Source organism: Monopterus albus, unplaced genomic scaffold (genome assembly GCF_001952655.1).
Source record: "Monopterus albus unplaced genomic scaffold, M_albus_1.0 scaffold188.1, whole genome shotgun sequence".
NCBI classification, from domain to species: domain Eukaryota; kingdom Metazoa; phylum Chordata; class Actinopteri; order Synbranchiformes; family Synbranchidae; genus Monopterus; species Monopterus albus.
This window is the reverse complement of record NW_018128068.1, coordinates 663,064-675,762: the sequence shown is the minus strand read 5'-3', so window position 1 is coordinate 675,762 and position 12,699 is coordinate 663,064. Positions and strand designations below refer to the sequence as shown.

General features: G+C 40.6%; 1 protein-coding gene and 1 long non-coding RNA gene across 6 annotated transcripts in view; one reads left to right on the top strand and one right to left on the bottom strand.

Moving 5' to 3' along the window:
- Nucleotides 1-11,869, top strand: part of pinx1 (PIN2 (TERF1) interacting telomerase inhibitor 1) — a 28,819-nt gene extending 16,950 nt beyond the window's left edge. The window contains exons 7-8 of one of the 2 annotated variants that reach the window (XM_020617293.1): nucleotides 9,737-10,192; nucleotides 10,268-11,869. In XM_020617293.1, the coding sequence (XP_020472949.1) occupies nucleotides 9,737-10,192; nucleotides 10,268-10,375 (564 nt within the window). In that variant the 3' untranslated portion in view covers nucleotides 10,376-11,869. Of the gene's footprint in view, nucleotides 1-9,736 lie in introns of both variants that reach the window. The other variant, XM_020617291.1, reaches the window with a different exon arrangement.
- The window catches only part of LOC109970008 (uncharacterized), a 15,042-nt gene continuing 13,075 nt past the window's right edge, over nucleotides 10,733-12,699 (bottom strand). For all 4 annotated transcript variants that reach the window (XR_002276347.1, XR_002276349.1, XR_002276348.1 and 1 more), the window contains 2 exons: nucleotides 12,194-12,315; nucleotides 10,733-11,858 (listed from right to left, as the gene is read on the bottom strand). This is a non-coding gene — a long non-coding RNA (uncharacterized LOC109970008). The remainder of the gene's footprint in view (nucleotides 11,859-12,193; nucleotides 12,316-12,699) is intronic.

Below are 12,699 nucleotides of genomic sequence, written 5' to 3'. Positions count from 1 at the left end.
TCTTTTTTTTTTTTTTTGTGTGGGGTTTGCATGTTCAGTCTTATCTTCAAGTCTTTTTTATTTTAAGTCCACTATTTTTAAAGCAATTTCTAATTTATATGATAGAATATTCAGTGCCTCAGATTATTACATCTATATGCTGGCATGATCATTATAAAGAAAACCAATTGAAGTCTAGATATTACAATTCCATATATATTTTTGAAGAATCCTCTGCATTGCTTCTGGTGTTTTACATTTGTGTAAAATTTGGAAAACCCTTTTTTCTGAATAAAAAGAGACTATTTCCACTATTTAATCCATAGAGTAAAAATAACTAATGAATTTTTATGATAGTTTTATGATTGTTCCAACTATCTTAGAAACGGCTAAAATGTTATAGCATCAAACAGTTCATTAGTTCTGTACTCCCTAAACATGTCAGGAAAGAAAAATGGCTGAATATAATTTGGTACAAGCCTTGTGAGCCCTCCAGTCAGACAGTCGGTATGGCGCACCCTGCTCTCGGGTCAGCACGACCCCTGTGGCCTCTCACACTCCCACTCCTGCTCGCGCACAAAGGGCCGAGGATCAAGCTTCATCGGGTGGCACCTGTTGCAACGTTTTCCTGCCCACGCGTCGTCCACATGAAGGATCACACGTCAGCGTGGGCTCCCCTGATACCATCATCTTAAGTTCTGTGGGGCAGGGGCGACGTAGGCTAGGGGCCTGACCGTTTGGCAGATGCGTTGGCAAGGTGCCGATGGGTGGAGCCGCACCGTGAAAGCTTGCAGACAACATAGAAGCAAATTGTTTCAATACAGAAATTGAATGCAACTTGATTATAGAATTTACAGGTTGCTACTGAGGTCTGTGAAGTGAGGCAGTGATGAATTGTATCACAGTCAAAGTTATCATGATGGTTCTTGTAGATGAGGCTTAAAAATGGCCCTGTTAATGTTTATAGCTGCTATAATCACAACACAGATGTTTTTCTTTCAGCTCAACCTTATGCATTGGTTTATTTTCTTCAGTGTTAAGTATAAGGATTATTCTTTACTTACTGCAGAAGTCAAATCATTGTATAATTGACTGTATAAATAGAAATACAGTACGAAAGCAGAGATTTTCTTTTTGGTTCAAGTGCCCATCAGTTTGCAGCACTGATCTGTTGAAAGGTGGTGCAACGTGTGTTGCTGTAGTGTGGCGGGTGCAGTGTGAATGGACCAGCGTGCGCATGCCATTTGCAGGACTTATTGTGACACTGAGGAACTCTAATTCATTCTCAGATTACATCTAATTGCCTCAAGCAAAAGCTCGCCTTTCTTGAGCGTGTTTGTCAACAGGTCCTTTTACTTCTACCGCTGAAAATATCAAGACCCGCCAAGCGGCGCCTCCTGCAAAGGCGCTCACACATACCACAGGTTTACTACCTACCTCCTTGGCAGTTCTGTGGGCTGCTTACTCTTGGCCATGCCAGCTCGCTGACACTTACAGATTAGTGCAAGACAAAAAACAAAAACAGGCCGGCCGTCTCTTAGTTACGGGCCTAAGCTGGAATACATGGGGCCAGAGTAATTACCACCTGGTGAAACTGCCCAAAGATTTCCAGCCCTCTTGGCTGTTTACAGCCACAGACTACCGTTTAATCACTGACTCTTTAATCTAATGAATCACAGCTAGAGAAAATAATCACTGTATCTTTCCCCTCTGGGGTTAGGTTGTGGGGTCTCCTGTGCTCTTGAGGGGGGCTTTGTTGGCAAGCGTTGGCAGTGTTGAACAAGAACAGAGCAGTCATGCTGCATGCATAATATTGTCTTCATTTGTTACTTATGATAAACGTTCTTGCACCAAGTGCAATGTGCAATTTTTCAAAACCCATTTTTTTGTGTTAACTACTCACAGAAAGTCCACCTTTAGCAAAAGTATTGCTTTGTGAACACTGCCATGTGTGGCATTTAGTGTACTTATGGTATATCCTTTTATCGTTTTTAACTTTGTGAAAACATTATTTATGCAGAAAAGGGAGCTGAATACTGTAGTACTTTGCCATTTACTAAAAAATTATTGATTGTCAACTGAAGCTTTTGCCTGTTTACCAGGAAATAAGCTATCCACCAGTTTCTCTGTCCGCCTACATCAGGCTCATAAAGGATGGGCTGCTGGACCTGTGCGCTCATCAGGGAGAGACAGCTAGCTAATCAGGCCCTGATCCATAGACCCTGAGTATCGCCAAATTTATTATTGTGGCAGGACAATGAGGGCACACTCATGGCAATTACAGACCCAACCAATATTGGTTAAAAATTATTGAAAAAAAAAACAAACAAACAAAAGAGCAAGTAATGCAAACAGGCAGCTTTTTTTAGAGAATAAATGGGCAACTACAGCTTTAACACAAATCAGAAGGTGACTTTATACTTTTTTAAAAAGCTGATTAGTTATATGTAGCTCTTCAAAGTTACCTCTTTTAATAACAAGAAATCGAACACAAGTAAACTTATTATCTTTAGGTTATTTTACTTAAATGTTTGACAAAAACATAATGAAGTATATATGTTTGGATATGCATGTAAACCTTCTGTACTGCTGTTGTCCAGAATTGGCCCTTTTTTTTTTTTTTTTTTAAGCATTAATATTCACTGGTTTCGTCTTTGCACCAGTGATATGGGGTTGCCAAAACAATAGTGTTTTTGTGTAGAGTTTAATGATCACAATTGCATTGGAGTGTAATTAATTGCCAAAGTGCTACTGCTTAGAAATAGGGCTGCAGTGTTCCTCATAGTTGGATCTTTGGTTCAGTTAATCATCTTGTAATCTAGGTAGCAGGGTCAATTCTGACACCTGAATTTAGGGCTGCACAATAAATAGATGTGTGAGCGTGAGTTGGATCCTTGTGTGATCTCGCGTGACAATAGTTCTGCTGTGTTTACATTAGCAGGGAGATGCCTTGCATCAAACCAGGCGCTTCCTTTTCCTCAATAAGCTGCATTAACCAATAGTGCATTACAACACATGGCGAACTGTAGACAGGAAGAGAAACAAATCCAACATGTTTGACATTATGAAAGATATTCTGTGCCATCCTGCAGCTATTTTACAAACGTTGCACTACCTGCCCTGTACATCTAGTGCAGAATAGCAGTTGAGGCTGAAATTAATCACTTTGTGGTTATTAGTTAATGCAGTTATTGGTTAACGCAGTTTAGCGAGGAAAGGGGAGCGCTTGGTTTGATGCAAGGGATCTCCCTGCTAATGCAAACACGGAGGAATCATTGTCACGTGAGACTGAGATCTTACAGGAATCCAAATCGGACACATTTGTCAAACGATTTATCGTGCAGCCCTATTTGAATTTGATTTCATTTGTCTTCTGATGAAAATGCATATTACAGTGGAACCTCGGTTTTTGTGATTAATCCGTTCGAAAAAGTCCGACAAAAACCAAATGTATGAAAACTGAAGCAATATTTCTCATAAGAAATAATGTAAATCCAATTAATCCGTTCCAGACCCCCAAAAATATTAACAAAAAAATACATTTTTATAGAGTAACTATATTTTTACATACAGAAAACAATGAGAAATAAATATAAATGACTAATGAAATGGATAAATGAACATTTAACTTCACTTTTACCTTTATTGAAGACTCTTGTTGGCATATTGAAGATGGCGAGGAGGGGAGAGGGAGGAGGAGAGGTTATTGTTTGGAAGGGGAATCCCCCTCCATAAGGACGTCATGTATCAAGGCCCTATCTGGGGTCACCTCCCTTCACTCATTTCTTCCGGGAAATGAGTGGCCGAGTCACGCGGGCAGGCGGACGAGTTTGGTACGGACTAATGACGCTGAACCAACCAATCAACTGTATGAAAACCGAGCAGATGTACGAAAACTGGGACAAAATTTTGACTAAAGTCGCTGAAAACCGAATCGTACGAAAAGTAGGGCATACGAAAACCGAGGTTCCACTGTAGTAGTTTGTCTTGTGATTTTTGTTAAAAATACATGTTTGTCTAGTCTTTGCCATTTTATCCTTCATTTCTAATATTTACTGTCAGTTCTGTTGTGTAGATGGTTACACGTGTTGTTCCCGTCGATCCTGAGGTTTGTGGAAAACGGTGTTTGTTTATTCACACAGTGTCCCTGTGCTCTGCAGAAGTTGGACTCACATTTGTACTAAGATCCTGCAGCTTGAGAGTGGAGCTAAATTGTTGGACAACATTAGAACAGTGGGATGGCTTCAGTGAATATTTCATAGAGCGTGCTTTATGGTTGACGCAAAAGATGGCCGACTGAAAGGAATGTTGTTACATTAGTGTTTCATGTTGAATCATCCTACAGTTTCATATGGCGTGCTGCTGCATTGTCCCAGTGGCGGCATATGTATGCGTACTTCTCTGAATTGTAGATGATTTTGGTTCACAAACAAGTTTCTCCCAAGAAGCACTAATCAAAGGAACTAACTAGGGCATCTCTTAAAGTACTGATTGTGGAGTTTTATCTCTTTAGAAATAAGTAGACAATCATTTTGCTTCACTGTAAAGGCTTTTGATCAGGTTAATAGTTAGTAAATTTCTCTGCTGATCTTATTGTGTCCAAAAAGTTTCACATGCACTCCAGTGAACCTTCTCTACCATCCCTCTGCTGGCTTGATCGTCTCTCTTTCTGAATATCTGGGCCTTTGTTGACACGCTTCTTGCCATTGGCTTTCCACTGGCTACATTAGCAGGGAGAGAGAGAGCTGGAGTGTCTTGAAGGAGGCGGCCTGTTGAATGTCTTCCCACCCGCTCCTTTTTCTCTGGGACCCTCTCTGTGTTCTTTGCCCAGCCCCAGCCCCCCGCCAGGGGAGAGAGTGGAGCAGGAAGGGCCCGATAGCCAGCCAGACCGCTCCTCTGTTGAAGGAGCCTTATCTCAGAACTGCACACAGTGCACCGAGCGCATCCTTTTCCTGGGGTTCTGGGAGGAGGAGGAGGAGGAGGAGTAGAAGACTGGATATAGGTGTGTTCTCTAGCCCTCCACTTGTCAACCCCACTGTTCTAGCCTGGGACTGCCTTTTTCAGTCATTGTCTTGTTCCAGCAATTATGTAAACCGATTTAATCAATTGTTAAATCCTGTTTTGAGATACAGGTAGTAGCTTCATTCAGATCCTTGAAAAGTGCATCCAGCATTGCAGAAATAAGCTCTTCTCAGTAAAAAAAACAGTGTGGTGTGGATGTCGTTAGGTTACATTTCTATTTGTTCTTTTAACAAGAGCATTGTAAGAAAAGTGTCCTCCTAAAGCATTTTTGGCATGGGACCAGTATTACTTCACTTGTGTGAACTGTAGATTTGGCTATAATTCAAAACCATCTGTAGCTTCTTATTAAAAGCCCTAAATTATGGCTGTGGAACTTTTTCAAAGTAAAAAAAACAAAACAAAGGAAAGGTTAAATTCATAATTCTTATTCACCATTGCCCGGTCTGGTATGAGCATAGTTAATGTTGGCTCGTTGCAGATAAAATTCATACAGAGGTTGTGACTGATAACGGGCCAGAGAAACAACACACACCTGAAAAAGTGAAATAAGATCTCAAACATTGCTGTTGTGTTGTTTCTTAGTAACATGTTGCCCTCAGCACTGCCCAACAAAAATCTCCAGGGCTGCGAGTGATGTTGACTGGATCTGTAGGTTTACATGTATACTCTGTGTACAGCCCGTGTCAGCACAGCACTTTCCCCCTGTCAGATCAGACTCTAATGGAGATCCCTAGGCAGTGAAGACGAAGCACATGCCAAGCTCCAGCCACTTTTCCCTGATGAAGATGATGTTTCTCTCTGTCACTCTCCTCTTTTTCCCCTCGCTCATTCACCCTCTCCCCCTCTAGAGAGTAATTTCACAGGCAGTTCTAAAGTGGCCCCGGGCCATCTTCCCAAATCCCAGTTACATGTTGTTTGGCACTGTCAGTTCTAAGCCCCATCTCCATTCACAGAACAGAGAGGATCCATTGTGCAGTAACAGGGAGTATAGATTTTCTCTGGGAAGTTGGAAAGTTTTGTTTAATGGCACCTCACCTGAAGGGCCTTATCCCCCTTGTTTAGAAGTTGGGCTGCTTTCTAGTTGAGGTCTGTGGTGGCAGGAAACTTTGCGGTCCATTTGAACTCGTCCTTCCTCGTCATTTAGCCCCAGTCATATGCTTCATGCTGTTGGGGCTCTGAAGTTATCTACTTTTAGATATATAATACTTTTCTGTTCTGTTTTGCTCAGTGCCAGGGTAGCTATGGATCTGCTCACTGAATTGGAGGCTACTTCTAACTTGGCATTAAGTATACCGATATATTACAGCTCAATAAGCATGGTTATGTAATTCATGTATTTGTTGGGGGCATAGTGTAATACTACTGTAGGCTGTATGATATGATTACACATACAGTAGTATTGGAATATGCCTAAAATAAAATTTATTTCCTAGATCATAACAAAACAGAGCACTCTTTGGACATATTAAATATTCAGTTTTATTTCTATAGTGCCAAAACACAACAAAACCATCTCCTTTAGCATGCACTTGGTGACAGCAGGGAGGAAAAACTCCCTTTAACAGAAGAAACCTCAGACAGACCCCGGCTCTGGGTGGGCGGCCTTCTGCCTCGACCGGTTGGGGTGAGTGGATAGAGGAGAGAGAAAAGGATTCGAAAAGCAGCAAGTCACAAACCCTGAGCAAGTTGTTGTGTCTGATGTCATCAGACACGTTAAGCTCCAGAGCCAGAGCTGCCTGCAGAAATGTAGAGGGAGAGAAGACGTGCAAAGTTAATGACATGAAATGGTGGCATATAAATGTATGGAGAGTAAGGAGAGAGGAGATTAACCCAGAGCATAATGGGAGGGCCCCTAGCAGTCTTACAGCAATCTACGGCTTTCTTTGAGAGTCCTTTGTCTGCGATAGTGTTTCAGTTGGTCTTCACTAATTACGTAACTGTGTTTATTATTGAGCAGTAATATTGCCAAGTTACGAGCAGATCCATAGCAACGTGGCATAGCGGTGGGCAAAGCCTATTGAAAAAGTGCAAAATGTATTGCAGGGAAATGCAAAGTAGATCAGCGAAAACCTCAGCACCATGACCTTTAGGGGGCTTTGTACTAAAAAGAGAAATCAACTTTTTTTTTTACTGTATTTGTCAATACATTAGGCCACAAAAACAATGGCCGTTTCCCTTATGGAAATGTATTGACTTTTATTGGGTTATGACAAATGGCTTGCAGGCTTGTAGGGATTTAATAAACTTGCCTCGCCTTTTACAGAACTCCCTGGTGGTTAGTTTAAGAGAAACGACACTTTCCAAGGTAAATATGCTGGGAAACCACATTATTAGCCAAAACCAGATATACTGTACTTAAAAGATGAAGCTGGTGATTTTGGTTTTTCCACAAATCCCACAAAGATTAAAGCAACCATGAATTTCATGTAATCATCATGTCAGTAAATCTAAGCCCTGGTTTAACTTGCTGGTCTTTGCTGCGCTGCACCGGGTGACTCTCTCAAAAAAAAAATAAAAGAAAATCTGAGGCTTTTTAAACAGTCTCTGAAGTAAGAGAGTTAATCATGCATGATCTCTCTCTGTTTATACTACTCCACTAGCTTCTCACATCAAGTGTAGTGCAAATTGTTCTTAGCGTTTTGGACCTTTTGAAGCTCTTTTTCTGAAATAAGATGAGCCTAGTATTTTTCTTGAATAAGAAATGTCACCCATTACTGAGCCACATGAATGCACTGTGTTTTTATTAGTTTTGGACAACAGTGGAGAGTTTCTGTATGAGATTATGGAAAAGGAGAAAAAAGCTTGTCTATCTCAGTCAGCATAGAGGGTCAGAGTAGTGTAATCTGTCTGTAAAAGTTTAAAGGCTAAACCTTGAGGTGACTCGACACAGCAGTGTCTTTCAGTTTATCTCTGATCTAGGGTTTGAAAAAGTCTTGTTCACTTCGCCGATCTCTGAGGTAATACACAGAGCAGCAGTATTGTTTAGTGTGATTCTCAAGCTTATTCTTATTCTTCTAGACCAATCATTATGCATTGAGTAGGCAATTAGGAAAATGAAGACAAATGGGTCACAGAGGTGAGGTGACAAATTGTTCATGCTGTATAGTTGAAACCTAGACAATGTTGTACCTCACAGTTGCAAAGTTGTCCCTGTTTAATGTGTAGCCCCAGGGTTGGGGAGATGAATTGGTGACTAGACGGAGTCCTGTCCCAGACCAGAAACAATTTAACCAAAACAAATGACTAAGTGCTGCTTTTTCCTCTTTTTTTTTTTTTAGCTTTTGTCAGAGTAGGAATCACCGCCAGAGCAGCTTCCCCTTTGATCCCAGATTCAAGAGAATTAAAAGTAATTTGACAACACTACGAAGCGTGACTAGATCCATAATCGACACCACTGACAGTCTAAGCAAAACCAAACCAAATGCCAAATTTTAGTTTACTACAGGATTGTTGAAGGGGTAGCTGTTGCTTTCCCCAATAAGGGTTTTCCATTAAAGAGCATCGTTTATGCTAAAGCTTAGCAACATAGCTGCAAACATAAATGTTGTCATTTGACTGTCCATCTAGCCCAAAGCTGACAGCTGTGCGATCACTGGCAGCAGCCATGGCCATTGTGGAAAATGTCTTCTGGCTGGGCACATAAAAGCAGACATCGCTGTGTGTATGTTATTTATATATACACACCGATCAGGCACAACATTATGACCACCTGTACATCTGTATGCACTTCAACGTAATACTTCTGCCTTAACATTGCCATAGATAAAGTGGGGTTATACTGGACTACATTATATTCAGAGGCGTCTGTACGTTTTTGTCCTACCCCTAGACATGAGAGGGTCAGAATATTAGGAATGCCTTTTGAATATGTGTGAATTTATATGCACGTGTATGCATATATGTAATGAATGCAGATATATGTGTGTGTGTGTATATATATATATATATACACACATACATACATACATACATACTTTTTTTTAGGTATTTGTACAATTGTATGCAATTTAATGCAAAACATCTGCCTTAACATCTGTGTTTAGGAAGTTGGTATTGTCAAATGTGTAAATTTAGTTATGTTTTTTTTTTTTACTGAGGTCAGTTAAAGGTGGTGGTGTCCTGGACTACATTATATTCAGAGGTGTTCCTAATATTCTGACTGTCATATGTAGCCAGAAAGGACAAAAATATAGACACCTTTAAATATAATGTAGTCCATTACACCACCACCTTTAACTGTGACCTCAATAATAAACATATAAACCCAGATGTGAAGGTGAAAGTGTTGCATGCAATTATACAGGTGATCGGTGAGTGTGCATCTAAAGTGAAAAGAAACAAATACTAGAGCACATGTTAAATTTACTAGTCACTGTTATGACGCAAACTGAAAAATTGCTACAGCACACTATCAACGCTTCAGCCCTTTTTGTGCAAATAGCTGTTTCTGTCAAACTGCAGTGTGTATTTAATTCTGGTCAGAAACATCAAGTCTCAGCTGTAATTTGCTTACTCGTTAAAGAGCCACTGCAGAGGGATGGCAAGGGGACACAGCTGGATGTGTGGAACCTACATTGTGTTATAAGAGAAAGATGATAACGGTTAGGTCTGTGATGCTTATTTTAAGGTGATCTTTTAACACCTATTGTTGCATCAACATCCTATTGTGTGAAGATACTCAAACGCTGCATTAAAGTCTGATTATTGTGTTATCATTTTTGTGTTTTTGGTCTAGGAGAGCAACAGCAGTGATTCTCAGGGTGAGACAGAGGAGAATGCGATTCCTGCTACTTCTGACCCGGACACATCCAAGACTGTGACGAGTACTCTCACTATGCAGGAGTATTTTGCACAGAGAATGGCTCAGCTGAAGAAGGCTCGGGGACAGGTACAGAATCGTGCATCGACAGTGGCAGAGAACGAGGAACCCAGTCCCACCCACAGCAGCAACGATGATACAGACGAGCCCAAAAAGAAAAGGAAGAAGAAAAAGGCTGTGGATAAGGTAGAAGTAATAAAAGAGAACTGTACTGCTCCCGTTGTAGTGGAGGACAATGGGAACCAGCCATTGGAACATTCAATGAAGAAGAAGAAGAAAAAGAGGAAAATGGCAGGAAATGAAGATAGGATGAGTGAGAACTGGAGTTTCACCTCAGGAATCGAGCATAACTGTGAGGACCTGCCTTCTTCCAAAAAGAAAAAGCCCAGGAAAGAAACCAAGGTGCTAAATGGACATGGGCCAACTGAGGACTCTGAGGTTGTACAGAAAAAGAAGAAGAAACACAGAGAGGTGGCCAGTGTTGTAGAAGATGACCAAGAGGAGCTGGTAGAGAAGAAGTCCAAAAAGAACAAGAAAAAGAGATGTCAAAAATAGTGTGGTTAAGGTTAAAGTTGAGTTCTTCAGGGTGTAGCTGGACTTTCAACCTTTATGCTATTAACCTGGAGGCTCACATGTATGGAGTAGATGCCTTTACGAGCTACTCAAACGTCTTATGGACAACCTCATTACTTGCACTACCAGTCAAAAGGTTTGGACACATCTTCCCAATGAATTCATGTGGCAAGTGTGTCAAAAGGTTCAACTGGTAGCGTATTCAGGAAGAACACTGCTACAGTTAGGAGAAAAGAGAGGTTAGCCATTTGACCACGTTAAAACCTTGACGATGACTAGTAAACAACTTTCACTAGTGGATACGGTGATACACCTTTGCTCCTGCAGATGCTAAAATGGTTTTTTTTTTTTAGATCAATACCACTCAACATGCTGCATCTGTACAGCAACTCCTATAAAACCACAGCATGCCGTCTTACACTTTCGCTTCGGCGAGGATCAAACAAACAAGATAGTGTTAACTGCAGAGGTACTACGAGGGTGATTTGGTACCACGGATAGAGCCGGGGTGACAGTTTTCCAGTCTTTGTGCTAACCTAAGCTAACAACTAGTTGTAGCTTCACATTAGCTGTACAGATGCATCAATGTTACCAGTCTTCCTGTACCAACTTTGGGCCTGAACCAAATTATCCTATTCCCCAAAATATTTAACTAAAGGATAAAGCTGGTCACTTTTTATATTAATAGTATTTTCAACAATCACCATTCAGAGACTAAATTACCTCTACTCACGGTTAGTGTCTGTCAGTCTCCACCCTGGATCATTGTCTATGCAATAGACCACTGTTGTTTAAAAACATCAGTGAAACCCACCACTGCACTGGGTGACTCCCCCACCTTATTGCAAAACACCAGAGCCAAATATTTGTTAAAAACATTGCTCCAAATGACCATGACTTTTTACAGCGTCTGAAGTAGCAACTGCACAAGCACGAGATCTCCGTGCGAACTGTGAAAAGTTATGGTCGTTTGGAGCTTTTGGGGCAACAGTTTTGACAAATATGTGGGTCTGGTGTTATGTAATAAAAAAAAGATGTCACCCAGTGCATTGGTGTGACTCACTGCTGTGTTTTTAAACAACAGAACTCTATAGAACAAGCTGTTCCAGGTTTGAGACTGAGACGTGAACAGTGAGTAGAGGCTATTCATCGCTGGCTTTAGTCCCTGTATAGGGAGTGTTAAAGTATAAATATAGAAAATGACCAACCTTATTTATTCTATTTAATGTCTTTGACTGTCTCATATATTAATACAGCCATCAGAATGTAAATTATTTTAAACAACCTTCTTGGAAATGAGATGATACTTATGTTTTACTGTATAAAGTGTCATTTTTCCCATACACGTCCCTACTATACTACCAGTTAGTTTAGAATACCTGAATAGTCTCCGATGTTTTTGTGAACAGATGTAATTGAATGGTGTTTTGCCTGGTCTGTCTCTCTCATCTGGTACATTCATGAGCTGTAAGGGGGGAAAAAATGAATTAAATCCTTTTTTCCAATTAAACAAATGGTCATGCATTTATTTTTTCTGCCACATATATACAAAATCTAAGTGAATATACAGAAATTGTAGGAGAGTGTTGAGGAGATGTACTGATCTGCTGTCTCTAGATCCAAACATACATGGCTTTCCTCTATGCACATGAGGTTATGAAATCATAACAAGTCAGTCTTGTTCAGCACTAGGAGTGGGTGGTATGAGTCAAACGAGGAAGAACAAAACTAGAGCTATCTAGTCTTACAAGGAATGCCTTGTTAGTGATGTTACTATTTAGAAATTATGAAACTACTTACTGCAGACTTCTCACATGTGGAGGTGTTTTACCCTCTGGCTGTCATCAGGGGTACAACTTCAGGAACGTCACGCTTTGGGATGGATCACGGACTTTGAATCACAGATCGGCTCATTTCCGCATCTGAAAACAAAACGACACGAGGCCAGAGTTTCAATAAAAATCTTCAGTGAATTAACCTAACAGAGTAGCTTTTGAGCCTGAAGGTAATAAAACTATGTTTCATAACTGAAACGGTATTTGTAGTTACCTGAGCTGTATTGGAAGCCCAGTTAGTTCAACATATGGGCAAAATGCAGCTACTTCCTGAGTGGATATGGTCAGGGCAAGATGGTTGTGTTGGGGCGATAAGACACTACCTTAAATAAATTACTCCTTTGTGCATGGGTAGAATAAATCGGGTGGTGAAAGTCCATAAAACTTGCCAGTGCGATCTGTTGCCATGAACACATGACTTGTCTATTTTTTCCCACTGTATTGAGAATTCTTACTTTAAAAGTCCTAAAA